This window comes from Littorina saxatilis, linkage group LG16 (assembly GCF_037325665.1).
Source record: "Littorina saxatilis isolate snail1 linkage group LG16, US_GU_Lsax_2.0, whole genome shotgun sequence".
Classification (NCBI taxonomy): Eukaryota; Metazoa; Mollusca; class Gastropoda; order Littorinimorpha; family Littorinidae; genus Littorina; species Littorina saxatilis.
In genome coordinates this window covers 22,884,110-22,907,963 of record NC_090260.1, presented here as the reverse complement: position 1 = coordinate 22,907,963, position 23,854 = coordinate 22,884,110, and the positions used below count along the sequence as shown (strand labels likewise).

The 23,854-nt window shown below is 44.1% G+C and overlaps 1 protein-coding gene across 1 annotated transcript; it reads right to left on the bottom strand.

Annotated features, from left to right (window-relative positions):
• Positions 1-9,639: 9,639 nt before the first annotated feature.
• LOC138949929 (uncharacterized) lies at positions 9,640-21,170 on the bottom strand. Its single transcript, XM_070321713.1, has 3 exons — positions 21,158-21,170; positions 19,922-20,188; positions 9,640-9,956 (listed from the first exon to the last, which is right to left on the bottom strand). The coding sequence occupies exons 1-3, from the start codon at positions 21,168-21,170 to the stop codon at positions 9,640-9,642; spliced, it is 597 nt and encodes a 198-aa protein (XP_070177814.1).
• Between the last annotated feature and the right edge of the window lie 2,684 nt (positions 21,171-23,854).

The following is a 23,854-nucleotide window of genomic DNA, read 5'->3' as shown; positions in this document are numbered from 1 at the left end:
AGCCCTTGTTAGCCTTTCAGAACCATTTCATGTGGTGTTTTAATGGAAATTGTTACTTATTAAAAGCATTTTACGTCCGAACCTTTTGACAGTCTTTCAAACTGAACAGATTAGTAGTTACTTTTTTGGAGACGAACATGTGATGGGAAGAATGTTTACTTCACATGCAGTTGCATCGACTCACAAAAAAAAATTTTGTGTTTTATTTACTCAGTGTGTTCATCTCTGTTCTTTGGTTTCTAATGTACATTGAACTGTATTTGTTTGTATTTTGTTTCCTGGTGCCTTTGTCTGTTGCAATGTGGCTGAAGAGGGAAATCGTGTCCGTCTCATTTCTCATGTCCATGCACAACTCTTTTGCACGTTGGGAAGGCAAACTTGACTTAAAATCGATCATAGTTTATTTTTCATATGTGAATTATGAAGACATTCGACATAGACCAGTGAAAAATAACGACAAAACAAATGGAGGCATCTTTATTGAATATCAAAGTTACGGACATAGCCAACACTGAAGACTGCAAAACATGCCTTCAGTTGAAACATTTTGACGCCAGGTGCTATAAAGACAGCAACATTCACATGCTCATATTTATGCAGAATGTACAGCCTAGAATTAATACTCATTAGAAATGTGCAACCTAGACAGGGAATGACGTCAGCGTCCACAAAATATGAATAGATCATGACAGAGTGAGACAGAATGAGAGAGAAAGAGAGAGAGAGAGAGAGAGAGAGAATGAGAGAGAGAGCGATTTCGGACATTTTATTTTAATCATAATTTTTATATTTTTAATTTTCACAGCTTGTTTTAACTCCGAATATAACATATTTATATGTTTTTGGAACCAGAACATGATGAAAAATAAGATGAACGTAAATTTGGATCGTTTTATAAAAAAATGATTTTAATTACAATTTTCAGATTTTTAATGACCAAAGTCATAAATTAATTTTTAAGCCTCCAAGCTGAAATGCAATACCAAAGTCCGGCCTTCGTCGAAAATTGCTTGGCCAAAATTTCAATCAATTTTATTGAAAAGTGAGGGTCAGTGACAGTGCCGCCTCAACTTTTACAAAAAGCCGGATATGACGTCATCAAAGACATTTATCGAAAAAATGAAAAAAGTCTGGGGATATCATACCCAGGAACTCGCATGTAAAATTTCATAAAGATCGGTCCAGTAGTTTACTCTGAATCGCTCTCACACACACACACACAGACAGACACACGCACATACACCACGACCCTCGTCTCGATTCCCCCCTCTACGTTAAAACATTTAGTCAAAACTTGACTAAATGTGATAAAGAGAGCAAAGGTTGAATGTAGGTAGTATTCACCTAATATGTGTAGTTGTGAATGAATTGTTTTGTCAGTAACAACCATTCCAACAACCTACCTTTCTGGGTTTTTTCATTTTGATTTTTGGAACTTTGGCAGTCTCTTTGTTTTTGGATTGATCATGTCCCTTGACAGTTGTGTTCGTTATCCCATTTTGTTCCCATTTGATGTGCATATGGATTAGCCTGATGTATGTGCCTCCACCAGCGCACAGACAGGCAGACATAACACAAGCCACACACACATACACACAGCCTCATAGGTAAAACTCTGTGTCGGGCATCAGCTGGAAAGTATGGGTCAATATTATATATAAACCAGAGGTCTCAGTTGGTGAGCACACACTCGCAGAATACGTACACAACAATTCATTATTGAGAGGTCGTTCAAACTGCGCCTACCCAACCCCTCACACCCCCTTTCCGCAGTCTTCAGCAGTTCGGCAGCAAAAGAAATGATGCTTTATGCTGCTTAATGCTTCCAGGGACCTAATATAGGTCTATGATGCTTCTTTCCCCGTTTCAGAGGATCGGAGAGACGTGGAAGTTTTGACGCTCAATGCTCATTTCCCTGTTTATGATGCTCTAAGCTCATTTCCCTGTTTATGATGCTCTAAGCTCATTTCCCTGTGTATGACGCTCAATGCTCATTTCCCTGTGTATGACGCTCAATGCTCATTTCCCTGTGTATGACACTCAATTTTTAAGCTCATTTCCCTGTGTATGATGCTCAAAGCTCATTTCCCTGTGTATGACGCTCAATGCTCATTTCTCTGTGTATGACGCTCAAAGCTCATTTCCCTGTGTATGGCGCTCAATGCTCAGTTCCCTGTGTATGACGCTCTAAGCTCAGTTCCCTGTGTATGACGCTCTAAGCTCATTTCCCTGTGTATGACGCTCAATGCTCATTTCCCTGTGTATGACGCTCTAAGCTCATTTCCCTGTTTATGACGCTCTAAGCTCATTTCCTTGTTTATGACGCTCTAAGCTCATTTCCCTGTTTATGACGCTCTAAGCTCATTTCCCTGTTTATGACGCTCTAAGCTCATTTCCTTGTTTATGACGCTCTAAGCTCATTTCCCTGTTTATGACGCTCTAAGCTCATTTCCCTGTGTATGATGCTCAAAGCTCATTTCCCTGTGTATGACGCTCAATGCTCAGTTCCCTGTGTATGACGCTCTAAGCTCATTTCCCTGTGTATGACGCTCTAAGCTCATTTCCCTGTGTATGACGCTCTAAGCTCATTTCCCTGTGTATGACGCTCTAAGCTCATTTCCCTGTGTATGACGCTCTAAGCTCATTTACCTGTTTATGACGCTCTAAGCTCATTTCCCTGTTTATGACGCTCTAAGCTCATTTCCCTGTTTATGACGCTCTAAGCTCATTTCCCTGTTTATGACGCTCTAAGCTCATTTCCTTGTTTATGACGCTCTAAGCTCATTTCCCTGTTTATGATGCTCTAAGCTCATTTACCTGTTTATGATGCTCTAAGCTCATTTCCCTGTTTATGATGCTCTAAGCTCATTTCCCTGTGTATGATGCTCAATGCTCATTTCCCTGTGTATGACACTCAATTTTTAAGCTCATTTCCCTGTGTATGATGCTCAAAGCTCATTTCCCTGTGTATGATGCTCAATGCTCATTTCCCTGTGTATGACGCTCAAAGCTCATTTCCCTATGTATGACGCTCTAAGCTCATTTCCCTGTGTATGACGCTCAATGCTCATTTCCCTGTGTATGACGCTCAATGCTCATTTCCCTGTGTATGACGCTCTAAGCTCATTTCCCTGTGTATGACGCTCAATGCTCATTTCCCTGTGTATGATGCTAATTTCCCTGTGTATGACGCTCAATGCTCATTTCCCTGTGTATGACGCTCTAAGCTCATTTCCCTGTGTATGACGGTCTAAGCTCATTTCCCTGTGTATGACGCTCAATGCTCATTTCCCTGTGTATGACGCTCAATGCTCATTTCCCTGTTTCAGACGTCCTGAGAGAGTTTATCAAAAATCTGGAGGACCTGGAGGCGGAAAGCGCATCATCTCCCGCCTCCAGCTTGCCGCCTCCCCCGAGTCCTCCGAGCTCGCCATCGCCAGCCCCTTCCCCATCGCCAGCCCCTTCCCCATCGCCAGCCCCTTCCCCATCGCCAGCCCCTTCCCCATCACCAGCCCCTTCCCCATCACCAGCCCCTTCCCCATCGCCAGCCCCTTCCCCATCACCAGCCCCTTCCCCATCGCCAGCCCCTTCCCCATCACCAGCCCCTTCCCCATCGCCAGCCCCTTCCCCATCACCAGCCCCTTCCCCATCGCCAGCCCCTTCCCCATCGCCAGCCCCTTCCCCATCGCCAGCCCCTTCCCCATCGCCAGCCCCTTCCCCATCGCCAGCCCCTTCCCCATCGCCAGCCCCTTCCCCATCGCCAGCCCCTTCCCCATCGCCAGCCCCTTCCCCATCGCCAGCAGCGAAAAGACCCGCTCATGGTAAGTTTGCTTTGCAATGCATCTCTATTCTACCATTGTATCTCTCTGATAGAAATAATCTGCTTGGAGAATACTACATGGCTAATTGCTGTGTCATACTAGATTTTATACACAATTTTTTTTAAAAAAATATTTAACTGTGAGGGAAAGCGAGCTCGTCACAATTTGAAAAAGCAACGAGTGTAAATCTGGTACGACACAGCAAGCCATGAAGCATTCTATATATCCTACATACTGTACTGTTTTCTTTTTATTTATACTGTACCTTAGTGAGTTTTACTGAAATTGTCCCGCAGTGGTTGCATCCAAATTAAAGACACTTGTTTTGGAACTTCCTCTAATGTAAAGCCTCGTGCAGTCTTACATGTCAAAGCAAAGACAGGTACGTTACATAGAGTGACGTTAACGTTCTAAAACAAGTACTGAATTGTGGATGTGGGGTTGGACCTCTGTGTAGGCGTTGTAACCTGTCAGGCGGATGATCGCTGGCATTTGTTTTCTGTCAAGTTCTCTTGCTGGTTCTAATGACCAGCCTACTGTTGTAACCTGTCAGGCGGATGATCGCTGGCATTTGTTTTCTGTCAAGTTCTCTTGCTGGTTCTAATGACCAGCCTACTGTTGTAACCTGTCAGGCGGATGATCGCTGGCATTTGTTTTCTGTCAAGTTCTCTTGCTGGTTCTAATGACCAGCCTACTGTTGTAACCTGTCAGGCGGATGATCGCTGGCATTTGTTTTCTGTCAAGTTCTCTTGCTGGTTCTAATGACCAGCCTACTGTTGTAACCTGTCAGGCGGATGATCGCTGGCATTTGTTTTCTGTCAAGTTCTCTTGCTGGTTCTAATGACCAGCCTACTGTTGTAACCTGTCAGGCGGATGATCGCTGGCATTTGTTTTCTGTCAAGTTCTCTTGCTGGTTCTAATGACCAGCCTACTGTTTTTTTCTTGACTATTTGTGTCATACAAGTTTGCGAATCGGTTTGAACATATCCTATATCGTCATCACTGTACATTCATTGCTGTGTTAGACCAGAATGACACAAAATAGTATTGACTGTCCTGGGTAATCGTCAAATTTAGGGGTCACAGTGGGGTCATGTTTGTTTCATAAAAACTTTACATTGAGGTTTTCTTGGTTATTGTGGGAGCAAAAGCCTGGACATTTCACAAAATTGTAGGCTTGTTTTCATCAAATTTTAGAGTCCCAGTATGAAAATGTTGCTGGAAAAAATGTTCACCACTGAAAATAATCCACTGAGCTATCAAGGAAATCAGTCTTGACCTTATTAAGCTATGATGTCATTTATTTGATTTGGTCAGTCTTCCCTAGACTCTTGGTTATGACATGTCATAGTGTCAGAAATGAGGTCACTCAAGTGTCTGAGTGTATACATATTTTGTCTGGGCTAGGGACCTGTTTTTCCACTGCTTATGATGCCAAAGTCACCGAGACAAACGTCATTATAGAAACACAAATTGGGCTCGCTAATTACCCTCGATGAATCTTTAGAACTAACACGTCACGCCACACTTTCAGAGTGATGTTTCTTTGGAGGTCTCAAAAGGGGAGTTCCACTGTCCACGGAGCCGTACTTTGCAGAGGCGAGCGTAACCCGTCTCAGTCTTTGGTGTGGTCAGCCTAGACTATCTGAATGTAGTCTTGGCGATGACTTAGTTTGTGGTGTTGATTTTCAGGCTAAATGTTTTTTTATCCCCGAGTACGCTAGTACAAGGGCTCAGCAGACTTTAATTGTGTGTCTGTGTGTGTCTTTCTTCACTTAACAGCTTATTGCTGGGAAACTACTGGGCGCAGTTCGTTCAAAAGTTGATACACTAACTTGATAATAGGTCCGATTGATCGTATTAAAACTTCATAATGTTACCTGGGACCTAAATGCGAAATAAACCACAAAAACGACTTGGCCGTAGGAGGAGTTCACACCGGCGGGGCAACACGCAGCCATTGAGCTGATAGAACAGCCGAACGCGCCACACAAAAATACGTCATGACAAAGTTACACGCAAAGCGAAAGAGACTTTGACGTCATTTACTTTTGTTCGGAATTTTCCGTCTGTTCCTAGCTTGTCAGTGAAGACTTGACGTGAGTAAGCTTACCCAAAACGTCTTTGTTCTCTATTCACATTGCAGCTGTGAAATAATCAGTCTTGTGTCTCGGTCGTGTAGGTACAGAGTTTGCTTCTGCAATCATTGTGTTTGTGTTGATGACGGCTTCATAAGACAAATCAGCGAATCTATCGTGAGGAAGACGTTTATGTACAAATCACCGAACCCAACCCATTTTTTGTGTGCATTTTTCTGAAGAATAAACTGCATGTGGTTAATTTCATCCGTTTAATGCTTGTCGAAACGAGCCATAAGGCTTTAGAATAAAAGATTTCACGCATTGCTTGGCCATCTGATCACAGATGAGGTCGCAGTTTGTAGGTTGAATCTATGAATCGGCCAGAGATAGATCTGCATTTCTGGTCAGAAACCAACATTCACACCACTGACATTCCAAACATTTATATTTATTGAGCGAGCCAGTCTAAAGAGTACTCGGGTCCAGCGCGAGCGTTTTTTATCGCTTCACGTACGCGACTTGTTTTAGATATTGGAATGCAAATGAAAACCGACTATTTTCGATATAGATTAGAACGTAACCTTCAAATAAAATGCAAAACGCGTTCTTTTTGAAGCATTTTAATTTTGTGTCGATTGTAACGAGGGATCCTTGATATGGTGTCTACATGCAACACTTTGGCACCCCGATTGCGTTGTCTCGTTTGGCGAGTTTTGGTCAACCAGGACACTTAATTTATACCCTTCAGAGTCGTTTTATTAAAACTGTTTTATTATTAGAGGGGGATATGAATGTAAGTCAACTTTAGTTTAGGTGAAGAATTTTTTTATTTTTTTGTTTGTTCCGACCAACTGATTGACCAAATGTTTTGATACTGCGTTTCAATTAACCCTTGTGTTATTTTGATTTTATTTGGGAGCATAAGTATATAGTCTGTCTATTTCAAGCACATGCTGATCTTGATGATGGTTAAAATTTGCCTGAAACAAAAACTAAAATGTGTTGATGCAATTTTATAATTAGGGCCGTCTTTGCCTGACGTTTTGCTTGTGAAATGTTCATATATTGGGTATTTTTCAAAGCGCTGTGTGAATACTGGTCGGTGGTGAAAAGTGCTAACATTGAGCATGCAATTATTATTGTTAATTATACTGACTGCCAATATGCCCTGATTGTTGTGATAATTCTTTTTTTGATGATTTTCAGGCAACAAAAATGTTATAACAAATCCGTTTTTTAACACCATTTGTGTATTAAAGTGCCCTGGCCACTTGAAAGAGCCTTTGATGGTTTGTTTCAGCCAAGACCTTTTTTTATTTTTATTTGACAGTTAATTAGTCAACTTTCAAGGTGTCATGTTCACTTGAAAGAGCCTTTGATGGTTTGTTTCAGCCAAGACCTTTTTAAAAAAAAAAATTTGTTTAACTAAAATGACCCGGCCGCTTGAATGCGTGAGCCTTCGGTGATTTATTTTCAGGCATGATAACTTTAATAAATCTCAGATTGTTCACCACGGGTTCTTTGACGATTTTACAACAGTGATTCTTGCACACTTCTCGGCCACTTTAATGAGCCTTTGATGATTTCTTTTTCAGGCGAGACACATTTGATAACCTTCAGATTGTTCATCATACTTCAAAGTACCCCTGCCACTTCACTGAGCCTAATGGTGATTTCCTTTTCAGGCATGACAACTTTGATCATTTTCAGAGTGTTCACCACGGGTTCTTCAACGTTTGTTCAGTAGCGTTTCTTCAAAGTGCCTTGGCCGCTTGACTTTTACCCTTGGTCATGTTGTTCCAGACTCAGACGCTTGAATTTAATCCTTTGCAAGGTCATGTTTTTTCAGACTCAGACGCTTCAATTTAACCCTTGGTCATGTTGTTTCCGACTCAGATGCTTGAATTTAACCCTTGGTCATGTTGTTTCAGACTCACACAATCTGGTAGACGAGGGGGCTGCCCCCAAGGAAGAGGCGGCGGCTGGAGTGTTCGCCTGGACAGTCGGGTGAGGAGAGGGAGGAGGAGCAGCCCGCGAAGAAGGGATATCAGAAGACGGGGCCATGGCAACCCAGCATGCCCATCACTGACCAGGATGATGCGGACTTCGGGGCCGACCCCCAGGAGCTCAGCTCCACTTCGGACCTGTCCGATCTGGAAGCCTACTGGCACGTCGAGTCAGCAGGGGGGGAGGAGGAAGGCGCGGGTCCCTCCATGCCGGAGGACCCCTTGCAAGACGGCCTGCCCGTGCAGGTGGATGCAGAGCCAGTAGCTCTGGTTGCCCCGGTTCCGGTGGTCCCAGTTCCGGTCGCCCCGGTTCTGGCGGCCCCGGCTCCGGGTCCTATGAGGGTGAGACGAAGGAAGGTTAGGCCGACGTCCTGTGTGCTGCCCCGGCGTAGCTGCCGACTGGCCGCCCGGTGCCGTACGGACGACCGGGTTTATTATGTGACCCGGTCAGGGAGGTCTGTTAGGCCTCCGGATCGGTTCACACCTTAAGCTCTGGCCGTCCGGAAGCGCCGGGTGAGTAATGTGGTTGGTTATGGTTGGCTTTGTTTTTTGTTTTGTTTTGTTGTTTTTTTACTTTTTTTGTAGTGCTGGTTGGTTGTTTGTAGTTAATAACCAAAACAAAATTCTGCTAGATTATTTTTTTGAAAGCTTCCAAAAGCATAACTTATGAGCACACCAACAAGAATAAAAGATTGTAACATTTTCAGAAAAGTTTAAATGCTCGCAATAGTAAATGATACACCATGATGTGTCTCAAAGAAATAATTTACATTTAGATTTTAACAGTAAATAACCACTATGATGTGTCTCAAAGAAATAATTTACATTTAGATTTTAACGGTAAATAACCACTATGATGTGTCTCAAAGAAATAATTTACATTTAGATTTTAACGGTAAATAACCACTATGATGTGTCTCAAAGAAATAATTTACATTTAGATTTTAACAGTAAATAACCACTATGATGTGTCTCAAAGAAATAATTTACATTTAGATTTTAACAGTAAATAACCACTATGATGTGTCTCAAAGAAATAATTTACATTTAGATTTTAACAGTAAATAACCCACTATGACGTGTCTCAAAGAGATCATTTCATAGTGAATAAAGAATGATGCACCCAGTCTATGGGGTGGCATGCTGGGCATCAGCGTATCCTTTCCTTCGCCTTCCCTCTTCATTGTCGCCCGAGCTACTGGTTCTGTGTTCTGCTTGTATTGGTTGGTCTACTTGTACTGGGTCCTCTGGCTTGAAGGGGCGCTGGACTTACCTTGGCCTCCTCTTGCTCTCTCTGCCGCTCTGCCTGCCAGTGGGCGTCATCCACGCTACCAGGTCTTGACGGTTCGGAGTGAGTTCTTGCTCCTGGGGAGCGCCTCAGGTCGATCGTGGGGTCCTCATCATCCGGTTGGTCGGCCGGCTTGGCTGTTCATGCGATCCCGCTTCTGTTGTTCCTGCTCCGCTACGGGCTGTGCGCGTCACCCCATCTCCTGACCCGACTGGCCTTGCGCGTCACCCCATCTCCTGACCCGACTGGCCTTGCGCGTCACCCCATCTCCTGACCCGACTGGCCTTGCGGAGCCTCCGTCTGTCGCCTTTTTGTTGGCGGTAGTCCCCATTAGTCCTCCAAGTTACCTACTGGCTGTGACACTCACTGGCTGTGACCCCCACTGGCTGTGACCCACACTGGCTGTGACCCCTACTGGCTGTGACACTCACTGGCTGTGACCCCTACTGGCTGTGACCCCCACTGGCTGTGACACTCACTGGCTGTGACCCCCACTGGCTGTGACACTCGCTGGCTGTGACACTCGCTGGCTGTGACCCCCACTGGCTGTGACCCCCACTGGCTGTGACCCCCACTGGCTGTGACCTCCACTGGCTGTGACACTCACTGGACCCCCACTGGCTGTGACCCCCACTGGCTGTGACACTTGCTGGCTGTGACCCCCACTGGCTGTGACAATCACTGGCTGTGACACTCACTGGCTGTGACCCCCACTGGCTGTGACCCCCACTGGCTGTGACACTCACTGGACCCCCACTGGCTGTGACCCCCACTGGCTGTGACACTCACTGGCTGTGACCCCCACTGGCTGTGACCCCCACTGGCTGTGACCCCCACTGGCTGTGACCCCTACTGGCTGTGACTCCTATTGGCTGTGACCCCTACTGGCTGTGACTCCCACTGGCTGTGACCCCCACTGGCTGTGACCCCTACTGGCTGTGACACTCACTGGCTGTGACCCCCACTGGCTGTGACCATGACAGGAGAGTGGAGCGCCGGTGTGACTGGCGACTGAGGTCCTCTACTTTGATGACAGCATTGTCGACTTCGATCCGCCTCAAGAACACTGACTTTCATTGTGCGACACGTTCGTGATTGGTCGTCACACGTCATGGGAACTTCAACCACACCTTCTGACAACACTCGTCTGCCCGCATGGAAACATACAACAGGTCGTGAAAGCACTTTGTTTCCTCTAATGATTTATTGTCTGTTATGCAAATGTCATTTCCAATGTCATTCTGAAAAAAAAAACACGTTATGATTGATACAACACAGTTTAACGTTATCATGCTTCAGTTCAGGTCATATAGTGTGATACTGTGTTTGAGTTATCATTTATACTGTTGTGATCTGTCATTGCTACTACTGCTCAGTTAAACAATGTTACGCTTCAGTTGATCTTGTATGGTATGGTAGTGCGTTCAACTGCTTGTTGATCTTGTATTCTATGATACTGATAGTGAGTTCAGATACATGTCAACAATTTAGTCAACTGCTTGTTGTAAGAAGTGTATGGGTGTTCTAGCTTGGTCCACTGTCAGCTATCTGCTGTGGCGTTCAAGTAGGTTAGGTGGTTTCAACTGGTCTACTGGTCAACCCTCTTGAATGATACTCTCTGAATTATTTTCATTCCCTGCATTATTCACCCACACCGTTTGTGACAGGCTAGTTTCATAGGCAGATTCCCCTTGTTCTCCAAGTACGCCCTTTGCGATTGACTAGTTTCAGAGGCCGAGCCGTACTGTTTGAAAGATTCCCCTTGTTCTACAATGCCCTTCGCGACAGACTAGTTTCAGAGGCAGAACTGCACTGTCTGAATGATCTCCCTTGTTCTCCTACACCCTTTGCGATAGACTGGTTTCAGAGGCAGAACTGCACTGTCTGAATGATCTCCCTTGCCCTTTGCAACAGACTAGTTTCAGAGGCAGAACTGCACTGTCTGAATGATATCCCTTGCCCTTTGCAACAGACTAGTTTTAGAGGCAAAACTGCATTGTCTGAATGATCTCCCTTGCCCTTTGCAACAGACTAGTTTTAGAGGCAGAACTGCACTGTCTGAATGATCTCCCTTGCCCTTTGCAACAGACTAGTTTCAGAGGCAGAACTGCACTGTCTGAATGATCTCCCTTGCCCTTTGCGATAGACTTAGGTTTCAGAGGCAGAACTGCACTGTCTGAATGATGTCCCTTGTTCTCCTACGCCCTTTGCGATAGACTGGTTTCAGAGGCAGAACTGCACTGTCTGAATGTTCTCCCTTGTTCTCCAACGCCCTTTGCGATAGACTGGTTTCAGAGGCAGAACTGCACTGTCTGAATGATCTCCCTTGTTCTCCAACGCCCTTTGCGATAGACTGGTTTCAGAGGCAGAACTGCACTGTCTGAATGATCTCCCTTGTTCTCCTACGCCCTTTGCAACAGACTAGTTTTAGAGTCAGAGCTGTAGGCCTATTGTCTGAATGATCTCCCTTGTGCTACCAAACCCTTCGCCACAGACTAGTTTAAGAGGCTCAGGGTTTAGCCTGGAAGAAAAAGAAAATGGGACATTTGTCCCCTTCATATTGTTTCTGTTGACAGTTTCCACAGAGGTAAGCGCGCAAGCACAGATGTTTTAGGATTGCATGAATTACATTTTGAAAGCCTATCAAAGTGCATTTCACAAACTCGTAAGTTGCTAGGCTTGGCGCTCGTTGGTTTGATGTCATTCCGAACACTGAACTCCCTTGAAGTGTGCAGGGGGGGGGGGGGGGGGGGGGACAGTGGTACATAATTTCAGTGCACTCTTTGATGCACTGAAGGGAATTGCAATGGGACATTTTGAGATGTTATGCGCCAATGGTGCAAAGGCGCACTTGTGGATGAAACCCTCGAGATAGAACGGTACTGACTGAATGATCTCCCTTGCCTATATGGTTCACCTACATCGTTTACGATAGACCAGAGGCAGAGCGATTCTGTCTGAATTTGTACATGTAGTATGCAGACCTGTTTACCAGTACGATTTGGGCGTATTTTGTACGCCAAATTTTTATCAGTACGCATAATACGCGACACACGCACAAAATACGCATAAGAAAAAGTCTAGAATACGTTTTCCGGTGTTGGTGTGCTGATTACGGGATGGTACAACTGATACCGGTTTCGGTCTAAGGGAGATAACCATGACAGCGAATCTTCAGCTGTGGAAACCTCGTTCAGTTGTTGACACGTGCGATCGTCTGGACAATCGTGGGCCAGTGCTGATTACGGGATGGTACAACTGATACCGGTTTCGGTCTAAGGGAGATAACCATGACAGCGAATCTTCAGCTGTAGAAACCTCGTTCAGTTGTTGGCACGTGCGATCGTCTGGACAATCGTGGCAAAACGAAGCGGAAAAATGTTACAGTTTCGGATGACTGTACCAAGTCTAAACAGCAGAAACGGCAGATTTTCTTGGAGAAATACAAGAAAGAGCCAGGAATTGTAGAGTCTTCTTTGGGAAAAAGTCATGCACACTGCAAGTATTGTAAATCGGATTTCTCCGTTGCCCACTGATGCCGGGAATGGGAAAAAGTCATGCACACTGCAAGTATTGTAAATCGGATTTCTCCGTTGCCCACTGATGCCGGGAAATATGACATCGAACGACACTGCAGTTCCAAAACTCACATGGACAATGTTGCTGCAAAGAAATCCGCTGACAGCTGCCAAGGAATTATGAAGTTCATTCCCGCAAAGCAAATCCTGCCAGAAGAAAAGCCTGTAGTCCGTGCTGAAGCAATGTTTTCAGAGATGATTGTAAAAATGAACTTGCCACTGTCAACCACTTTTGTGAGAGTAACACAAGTATGAAGACAACAAGATTAACTTTTGAGCAAAGCCAAAGGGGAGAAGACTGAACAGATGCAGCTGTCAGTCACAGTGGCAAGTTCATCTTTTCATTATCAATCTGTTTGGAAGACACTGGTTATAATGCTACAAACTGACAGTTAAATACAATTGTTTTATCCCTGTTGTATTGGAAGGAGTTAAATTCTGAAGGTGTTCACAAGACATGCAATTCTTACACAAACACGTTTGCACCCACGCGTACATTTTCCCTAGCTCATATATGGCTTTGCTTGCAAAGTACACCAACTTTTTGAAAAATACACTCAACTTTTTTGGAAAGTACTCTTGCCTCGGGTTTAGGGTAAACAGGTCTGAGTATGTGTGTGTGTCTGGCTTTTCTTCTTTCTGTTTCATTTTTTGTTAAAAGCCTAGGGTAGTTAGAGGGTGGTAATTGGGGTGGGTTTATTGTCAGCATGTTGGCCGTAGCCTGGTAGTTGAGCATCTAGGAGCACCATCCCGTAAAGCATCGAACCATGTAAAAACCCCATGGTGTTTCTACTTTGTTTTTTTTATTTGTTTTTATTTTTTTTTTTTTTTACAATATTTTTTATTTTTTATTTTGTTAAGTCACTTGTTAAACCCCATAAACTGTTTTGTTTTTCCTATGATTTGGGGGGGGGGGGGCCACAGGGTTAAAGGTCTGTGGCAAGACTTGATTCCCATAAAGCTTGTTTTTGTCTTTAGTTGAAGGTCCCCAAACTATTTTTTGTTTTAGTTTTATTTCTTGTTGCTGTTTAAGGTCCCTGGCGTGGCGTTGAATCCCGTAAACCTCGTTTTGTGTTTGTATGTGTGTAATTTGTTGGTTTTGTTGTTTTTGTTAAAGGTCCTTGATTCCTGTAAACCGTTTTTTTGTTTTATTTCTTGTTGCTGTTTAAGGTCCCTGGCGTGGCGTTGAAACCCGTAAACCTCGTTTTATGTTTGTATGTGTGTAATTTGTTGGTTTTGTTGTGTTTGTTAAAGGCCCCTGATTCCAGTAAACCGTTTTTTTCTTTCTTCTTAGGTCCCGTAAACATCTTTTTTGTGTGATTGTTTTGATGTTTGTTACTGTCTTTTTTGTTGTTCGGGTTGTTTTTGTTTGTATTTTTTGTCCCTGAACCCTGTAAGCCATCTTTTTGTTTGTATTGTTTGTCCCTGAACCCTGTAAGCCATCTTTTTGTTTGTATTTTTTGTCCCTGAACCCTGTAAGCCATCTTTTTGTTTGTATTTTTTGTCCCTGAACCCTGTAAGCCATCTTTTTGTTTGTATTGTTTGTCCCTGAACCCTGTAAGCCATCTTTTTGTTTGTATTGTTTGTCCCTGAACCCTGTAAGCCATCTTTTTGTCCCTGAACCCTGTAAGCCATCTTTTTGTCCCTGAACCCTGTAAGCCATCTTTTTGTCCCTGAACCCTGTAAGCCATCTTTTTGTCCCTGAACCCTGTAAGCCATCTTTTTGTCCCTGAACCCTGTAAGCCATCTTTTTGTCCCTGAACCCTGTAAGCCATCTTTTTGTCCCTGAACCCTGTAAGCCATCTTTTTGTCCCTGAACCCTGTAAGCCATCTTTTTGTCCCTGAACCCTGTAAGCCATCTTTTTGTCCCTGAACCCTGTAAGCCATCTTTTTGTCCCTGAACCCTGTAAGCCATCTTTTTGTCCCTGAACCCTGTAAGCCATCTTTTTGTCCCTGAACCCTGTAAGCCATCTTTTTGTCCCTGAACCCTGTAAGCCATCTTTTTGTCCCTGAACCCTGTAAGCCATCTTTTTGTCCCTGAACCCTGTAAGCCATCTTTTTGTCCCTGAACCCTGTAAGCCATCTTTTTGTCCCTGAACCCTGTAAGCCATCTTTTTGTCCCTGAACCCTGTAAGCCATCTTTTTGTCCCTGAACCCTGTAAGCCATCTTTTTGTCCCTGAACCCTGTAAGCCATCTTTTTGTCCCTGAACCCTGTAAGCCATCTTTTTGTCCCTGAACCCTGTAAGCCATCTGTTTGTCCCTGAACCCTGTAAGCCATCTTTTTGTCCCTGAACCCTGTAAGCCATCTTTTTGTCCCTGAACCCTGTAAGCCATCTGTTTGTCCCTGAACCCTGTAAGCCATCTTTTTGTCCCTGAACCCTGTAAGCCATCTTTTTGTCCCTGAACCCTGTAAGCCATCTTTTTGTCCCTGAACCCTGTAAGCCATCTTTTTGTTTGTATTGTTTGTCCCTGAACCCTGTAAGCCATCTTTTTGTCCCTGAACCCTGTAAGCCATCTTTTTGTCCCTGAACCCTGTAAGCCATCTTTTTGTTTGTATTGTTTGTCCCTGAACCCTGTAAGCCATCTTTTTGTCCCTGAACCCTGTAAGCCATCTTTTTGTCCCTGAACCCTGTAAGCCATCTTGTTGTCCCTGAACCCTGTAAGCCATCTTGTTGTCCCTGAACCCTGTACGCCATCTTTTTGTCCCTGAACCCTGTAAGCCATCTGTTTGTCCCTGAACCCTGTAAGCCATCTTTTTGTCCCTGAACCCTGTAAGCCATCTTGTTGTCCCTGAACCCTGTAAGCCATCTTTTTGTCCCTGAACCCTGTAAGCCATCTTTTTGTTTGTATTGTTTGTCCCTGAACCCTGTAAGCCATCTTTTTGTCCCTGAACCCTGTAAGCCATCTTTTTGTCCCTGAACCCTGTAAGCCATCTTTTTGTTTGTATTTTTTGTCCCTGAACCCTGTAAGCCATCTTTTTGTCCCTGAACCCTGTAAGCCATCTTTTTGTCCCTGAACCCTGTAAGCCATCTTGTTGTCCCTGAACCCTGTAAGCCATCTTGTTGTCCCTGAACCCTGTACGCCATCTTTTTGTCCCTGAACCCTGTACGCCATCTTTTTGTTCGCTGTTTGGGGTTTTTAGGTCCCTTGTATGACATTGAACCCCTTAAAAACTTTTTAGTTCCCTGTTTTGGTCAATCTAGAATAATTTTATTTCTACCCCGAGTCCCATTAGCATTGGTAATCTGACGTGGTTCGTGTTTTTCCTAGACGTCTTGAAGAAGCTCAGCTGCCAGGCTTGTGACACTGTAGTTTTAAAGTATGTTATCTTTCAGACAGGTTTTTTTAAGATAGCTATATGTGTTTGTGTGTGTGTGTGTGGGGGGGGGGGGGATGGTAGGTTAAAAAGTGTTACATTAGAACTTCTTGTAATAGGTTACAAGACCGTTTCAGATACATTATTGTAATGGTCTTTTTTTCATTTTTTTCATTTTTCAGTACATTGTTAAAATGCGTAAAGAAAGCAGTAGGGACTGAACAGTATGCGTGTTCTCTCAAAACTTTAGTACTCTGTTAAAAAGCAAACAGCCGAGGGCTGAGCGGTATGCGTGTTCTCTCAAAACTTTAGTACTCTGTTGAAAAGCAAACAGCCGAGGGGTGAGCAGTACTTGTGGGTTCTCTCAAAACTTTAGTATTCTGTTGAAAAGCAAACAGCCGAGGGCTGAACAAAGCAAACACCCATGGGCTGAACATGCAGTACTTATGGGTTTTCAGAAAACTTTATTACAGAATAAAACCACAAAGCAAACCTCCTATGACTTAAAGCAAAGCAAACAGCCATGGGTTGAACAGTACTCGTGGGTTTTCTGAACACTTTATTACAGTTTAAAACCACAAAGCAAACCGCCTATGACTTAAAACAAAGCAAACAGCCAAGGGCTGAACGGTACACATGTGTTCTCTAAATACTTTAGTAGATTGTTGAAAACCACAAAGCAAATAGCATGGGCCAAACAGTACTTTGCGGATTGGATTCTTTCAAAACTAAACACTAGCATAGTACACTTGAATATTACAGGTGGAATCCTTGATATTATTGAACTTATTTGAAAGAGATGATACATAATGATCTGAAATGCTTAGAATACCTCATAATCACCAAACAGTAATACAGTCTTAATTGTCATGGTTTATGCTACAATCATCAATGTCATAACTTATGTGGAAGGGAAAAATATTATACTATTGATGCCACACATGATGAGTCACATACTTATGAAATGAAATTAAAAAATGTTTATACGTACTTCAACCCTGTTATCTCATACCGAGGTCAACAACAGCTTTCTTGACTGTTTGCTTAAAGTAGCACACCGGGCATGAAGGACAGTGATAATCCCATACGATACGCACTTGGTCACATCAGAGAGAAAACAGACTGATAGAAAAACCAAAAAATGCAAAAGAAAACTGTGACCTTGAAATGACCAGAAGGTCGACAGTGTGTTATCAATATATCAACATGACCAGAAGGTTGACAGGGTGTTATCAATATATCAACATGACCAGAAGGTTGACAGGGTGTTATCAATATATCAACATGACCAGAAGGTTGACAGGGTGTTATCAATATATCAACATGACCAGAAGGTTGACAGGGTGTTATCAATATATCAACATGACCAGAAGGTTGACAGGGTGTTATCAATATATCAACATGACCAGAAGGTTGACAGGGTGTTATCAATATATCAACATGACCAGAAGGTTGACAGGGTGTTATCAATATATCAACATGACCAGAAGGTTGACAGTGTGTTATCAATATATCAACATATAATAAATAAATAAATAAATGAAGAATACTTGATTTTCAGCAAGTTTGTATACATGTACATTACAATCATATCTAAAAGATTTTATCTTGGACCAGTTTTCAAGAACATGGGGAAGTGGGTGTTCCAAACTTGCAGTAAACTTCAAACTTGTCATGTGACTAATCAGCATTTATGATTTTCTTTCAATGATTGATTCCCAAACGTTAACAGTGGGCTTTTACAGAATGCCTTGCTGCTCCATTTATATCTATTTCACTCTATATTTACTCAGATGCACACTTGTATCATTTTGACAGGGACTGTTGTAGATATTATATCATCTTGGCAAGGTGTTATAAATACCATATCATCTTGGCAAGGTGTTATAAATACTGTACATGTTATCATTTTGACTGGGTGTTAAAAATATCATATCTTGACAGGACAGGGTGTTATAAATACCATATCATCTTGACAAGGTGTTATAAATATTATATCTGCTGGTTTGGATGGGATTGAGGGCGGGCTGGACCGTGTTGCATCTGATAGTGACGTAGCCTGACAGTCCTCAGTGTCTTCTCTCAAAAGGAGAGATGTGAATTTGGCATCATTATCAACTGTTCCAGATTTTACACACGTCACATCACACTGAAAACGGACTGATAACAAAAAGAAAAGAACACAATGTCACCCTGAGATGACCAATTGGTTGACAGGGTCTAATAAACATTATATCATCTTGTTGTGTACCACACTGAAACTGAAAGAAAACAGCTTGATGCGGTCTTCATTTAAAGAAGAAAATAACACAAAAAACATGTCACCCTGAGATGACCAACAGGTTAACACTGGGTCCTATAAATATTTTATTATCTTGCTGTGTACCAAACTGAGAAAGGGAAAAATCTTGCAATCGGCCATTTAAGTTCTGAGCCAAAGTGTCCCCATGTGTCCAGCCAAAGTGTCCCCATGTGTCCAGCCAAAGTGTCCCCATGTGTCCAGCCAAAGTGTCCCCATGTGTCCAGCCAAAGTGTCCCCATGTGTCCAGCCAAAGTGTCCCCATGTGTCCAGCCAAAGTGTCCCCATGTGTCCAGCCAAAGTGTCCACAGTGTTGTGCCAAAGACTCCCAGGACATTTTGGTTCCTGGTAGAGCAGTTGAAAAAAGAGATGGATAACAGTACACAGTAGATCCCTCTCTGAACTGTTCTATGGTGATCAGTCATGCCAACGTCACATTCACAAGACAGTGTTCTATGGTGATCAGTCATGCCAACGTCACATTCACAAGACAGTGTTGTATGGTGATCCGAGTCATGCCAACATCACAGTCACAAGACAGTGTTGTATGGTGATCAGTCATGTCAACGTTACAGTCACAAGACTGCTCTATGGTGATCAGTCATGCCAACGTTACAGTCACAAGACAGTGTTGTATGGTGATCAGTCATGCCAACATTACAGTCACAAGACAGTGTTCTATGGTGATCAGTCATGCCAACGTTACAGTCACAAGACAGTGCTGTATGGTGATCAGTCATGTCAACGTCACAGTCACAAGACAGTGTTGTATGGTGATCAGTCATGCCAACGTTACAGTCACAAGACAGTGTTCTATGGTGATCAGTCATGCCAACGTTACAGTCACAAGACTGCTCTATGGTGATCAGTCATGCCAAAGTTACAGTCACACGACTGCTCTATGGTGATCAGTCATGCCAAAGTTACAGTCACAAGACAGTGCTCTATGGTGATCAGTCATGCCAACGTTACAGTCACAAGACAGTGTTCTCTGGTGATCAGTCATCTGCAGCCAACGTTACAGTCACAAGACAGTGTTCTATGGTGATCAGTCATCAGCAGCCAACGTTACAGTCACAAGACAGTGTTGTATGGTGATCAGTCGTGCCAACGTTACAGTCACAAGACTGCTCTGGTGATCAGTCGTGCCAACGTCACAGTCACAAGATTGCTCTATGGTGATCAGTCATGCCAACGTCACAGTCACAAGACAGTGTTGTATGGTGATCAGTCGTGCCAACGTTACAGTCACAAGACAGTGTTGTATGGTGATCAGTCATGTCAACGTCACAGTCACAAGACAGTGTTGTATGCTTTTTCAAATAGCGACGAGCTCGCTTTCCCTCACAGTTAAATATTTAAAAAAACCACTTGTGTATAAAATTTAGTATGACACACCAAGCCATGTAGTATTCTCCAAGCAGATTATTTCTATCAGAGAAATAAGACAAGACTACAATGGTAGAATAGAGATGCATTGCAAAGCAAACTTACCACTGCTTGTATTATAAAACAGAGCGGGTCTTTTCACTGAGGTTGATGGGGCTGGCGATGGGGCTGGCGCTGGTGATGCGGCTGGCGATGGCGATAGGGCTGGCGCTGGCGATGGCGATAGGGCTGGCAATGGGGCTGGCGATGGCAATGGGGCTGGTGACGGCGATGGGGCTGGCGATGGCGATAGGGCTGGCGATGGCAATGGGGCTGGCACTGGAGAGCTCAGAGAACTCGGAGGACTCGGAGGACTCGGGGGAGGCGGCAAGCTGGAGGCGGGAGATGGTGCCCTTGCCGCCTCCAGGTCCTCAAGATTTTTAACAAACTCTCTCAGGTCCTCTGAAACGGGGAAATGAGCATTGAGCGTCATACACAGGGAAATGAGCATTGAGCGTCATACACAGGGAAATGAGCTTTGAGCATCATCCACACAAAGATCTTCTACTGCTTCGCTAAGATGCGTCATTCAACCGCAGGCAGTCATATGATAACGGTTTGTTCAAAAGTGTATAACTGGAGATGGCCTACGTGACTGCAGCAAAAAAAGAAGAAAAAAAAAAACAAGTCACGTAAGGCGAAATTACTACATTTAGTCAAGCTGTAGAACTCACAGAATGAAACTGAACGTAGTCCGCCGCTAGTGCAAAAGTCACAGTCACAAGACAGCTATGGTGATCTGTGAGTCATGCCAACGTTACAGTTACAAGACAGTGTTCTATGGTGATCAGTCATGCCAACATTACAGTCACAAGACAGTGTTGTATGGTGATCAGTCATGTCAACGTTACAGTCACAAGACACTGCTCCATGGTGATCAGTCATGCCAACGTTACAGTCACAAGACAGTGCTCTATGGTGATCAGTCATGCCAACGTTAGTCACAAGACAGTGCTCTATGGTGATCAGTCATGTCAACGTTACACTTAGTCACAAGACTGCTCTATGGTGATCAGTCATGCCAACATTACAGTCACAAGACTGCTCTATGGTGATCAGTCATGTCAACATTACAGTCACAAGACACTGCTCTATGGTGATCAGTCATGCCAACGTTGCAGTCACAAGACAGTGCTCTATGGTGATCAGTCATGCCAACGTTACAGTCACAAGACAGTGCTCTATGGTGATCAGTCATGCCAACGTTACAGTCACAAGACAGTGCTCTATGGTGATCAGTCATGCCAACGTTACAGTTACATTAAGTCTGTTGTAAGGCACCGGCCTGTCCCTCATCCCCCTCACCCTCCTCGGCACTGGAGCTACCGGCTCAACCAGCCTGTGCTGGCCATCTGTTAAGGGATCCTCGGGCAAAGAGGGACCTGCGCTGTCCTGCCGCTCTCCTGCAGTCTTTGCGTGCCAGCAGTAGGCGTCCAGATCGGACAGGTCCGGTTAGCTCTTCACCCTGTGGTTAGTGTCCGAGACATAGATGTCTTCATCATCGGTGATTGATCAGATCCGACAGGTCTGGAGTAAAGTTGAACTTCCTTGGGTTAATTGCACGTGACCAGGAAGTCCTCATCATCCTCGTCTGTGATTGGCAACACCCGGCAAGTCTGGAGTGAAGTTCATCCTGGGGTTAATAGGTGTGACCAGGAAGTCCTCGTCATCCCTGTCCGTGATTGGCTGGCTAGGCCGCCACGTCCCCCGCTCGTCTCCTGACCCGACTGTCTAGGCGGACACTCCACACCCGGCTTCTCTTTTTTGGTGGCAGCCCCCCTTTGCCAATTTCGTTGTCTGAAGAGTCTCGGCTTCTGTCTAAAACGAAATCATTAATTAAAGTCTCATTAAAATGGTGAACAATCTGAGGGTTATTAAATTTGCCTTGTCTGAAAAGAAATCACCAAACGCTCATGCATTCAAGCGGTTGAGGCACTTTCAAGAATTTTGAACAGTTAATGGGTGATAACATTGCTTTGGCTGAAACAAATCATCAAAGGCTCATGGAGGTCAGCATTCCATTAAAAAGTGGTGAAAACTGTGGAGAGAGACAAGGTGGAATTATGGGGAAAGTCACAGTCAGCCTCAAGTTGGGCATGTTTCGGTGCTACTTGCTACTCTTGCAGGGACGTTTCAAGTTCGTCTGATGATATGTAAACTTCTGAAATCACTTTGACTTGCCTTGCTGTGTGGAGGGTTACACACACACACACACACACACACACACACACACACACACACACACACACACATACACACACACACACACACATATACACATACACACACATACACACACACACACACACACACACAGATGAAACATACAGAAAAAAAGCTTGCTTGCTCCTAAATGACCGTTCAGGTTTCAAAGGATGCCAGAAAAGAACCAATGACTGTTTCATGTGATTTTGGAATACCCGGATTGTAAGTTATTTTAAGTATGGAGCTTGACACGTGAACTGAGAAAGACAACCAATTGGATCGGTTTCGAATTGCAATATTAGCTGAAGAAACGATCACAAATATTACCAACCCAACCAACCAACCCATTGGATCGATCTCGAATAGCAATATTAGCTGAAGAGACGATCACAAATATTACCAACCCATTGGATCGATCTCGAATAGCAATATTAGCTGAAGAGACGATCACAAATATTACCAACCCAACCAACCAACCCATTGGATCGATCTCGAATAGCAATATCAGCTGAAGAGACAATCACAAATATTACAAACCAACCAACCAACCGGCCCCCTTGGCGCAGTGGTTAGCGCATCGGGCTGCGGGCCGGGAGGTCGTGGGTTCGAATCCCATCAGGGTCATGTGGGTTTTTCGGGCTACGGTCGGCTCCTACCCAGAGTGGAAGTGCTATGGTTCCTATGGGAAGGCTGGAATCACACAGCCGAGTGTCATTCACTTAACGAATGCGACTTTGAGGGTGCTCAGGTTCTGTTTACCTGACCAACACCGCAGGTGCGGCAGTTCTCGGGCCTGGTTGACACCAGGATATATTATGACAGTAAGCGTAGAGTGCTGCCCTGTCACGTAGTCTCAAACCAAATTGGAAATCCATAGCATCATCATTATAATCATCCTCATCTCATTAATCATCTAAAAATTATAAAATGTCCTTGCTCTTGTGGCCCTTCATGCCCGGAGCTCTCATGGTGACCTTGGTCTCATTGTTCCTGTTCCATCCTTCCCTGAATAGTACTTCTGCTGTCAGTCTTCAACGTGTGACGTTCTGGGGGGTCGACGGAGGGACGTGGTGGCGGTCTGCTCTCTGGAGGGGACGCTCACTTAGTCTGGCTCCGCGACTTAGCAGTCAATGTCGTTAGTAGGGGGCATAGTAGGTAGTGGGCTGAGTCCGTTAGCTCGGGACAGACCCACTACTGAACACCGTCGAAGTGACTCAGCAGAAGTGCAGTGTCAACTTCCGAGGGTAGCCTACCGCAACGACCCGACATCCCTCCCTGGAGCGTCTGTAAAATCGACAGGTCTGGCAGCGGAACGAAATTCAGATGTGGATGGAGCAGCGAATGCAGGGACGGGGCGGCGTGAAAGAACACCAAAACAAGGAACAGGTGTAAGGGAAAATAAAAACAAACAAAAAAACCAACCAACCCATTGGATCGATCTCGAATAGCAATATTAGCTGAAGAGACGATCACAAATATTACCAACCAACCAACCCATTGGATCGATCTCGAATAGCAATATCAGCTGAAGAGATGATCACAAATATTACAAACCAACCAACCCATTGGATCGATCTCGAATAGCAATATCAGCTGAAGAAACGATCAAAAATATTACCCAACCAACCAACCCATTGGATCGATCTCGAATAGCAATATCAGCTGAAGAGACGATCACAAATATTACCAACCAAACAATCTGGCATTCTGTACAAACTTAGTGGCTAACCACAGATGGTCTGTATTACTAAGAACACAGGCCATCTTTGAATGCAACTAAACGTTTATACAGCCGATTCCTATGAAGTACCATCTTATCAAACTATATTTT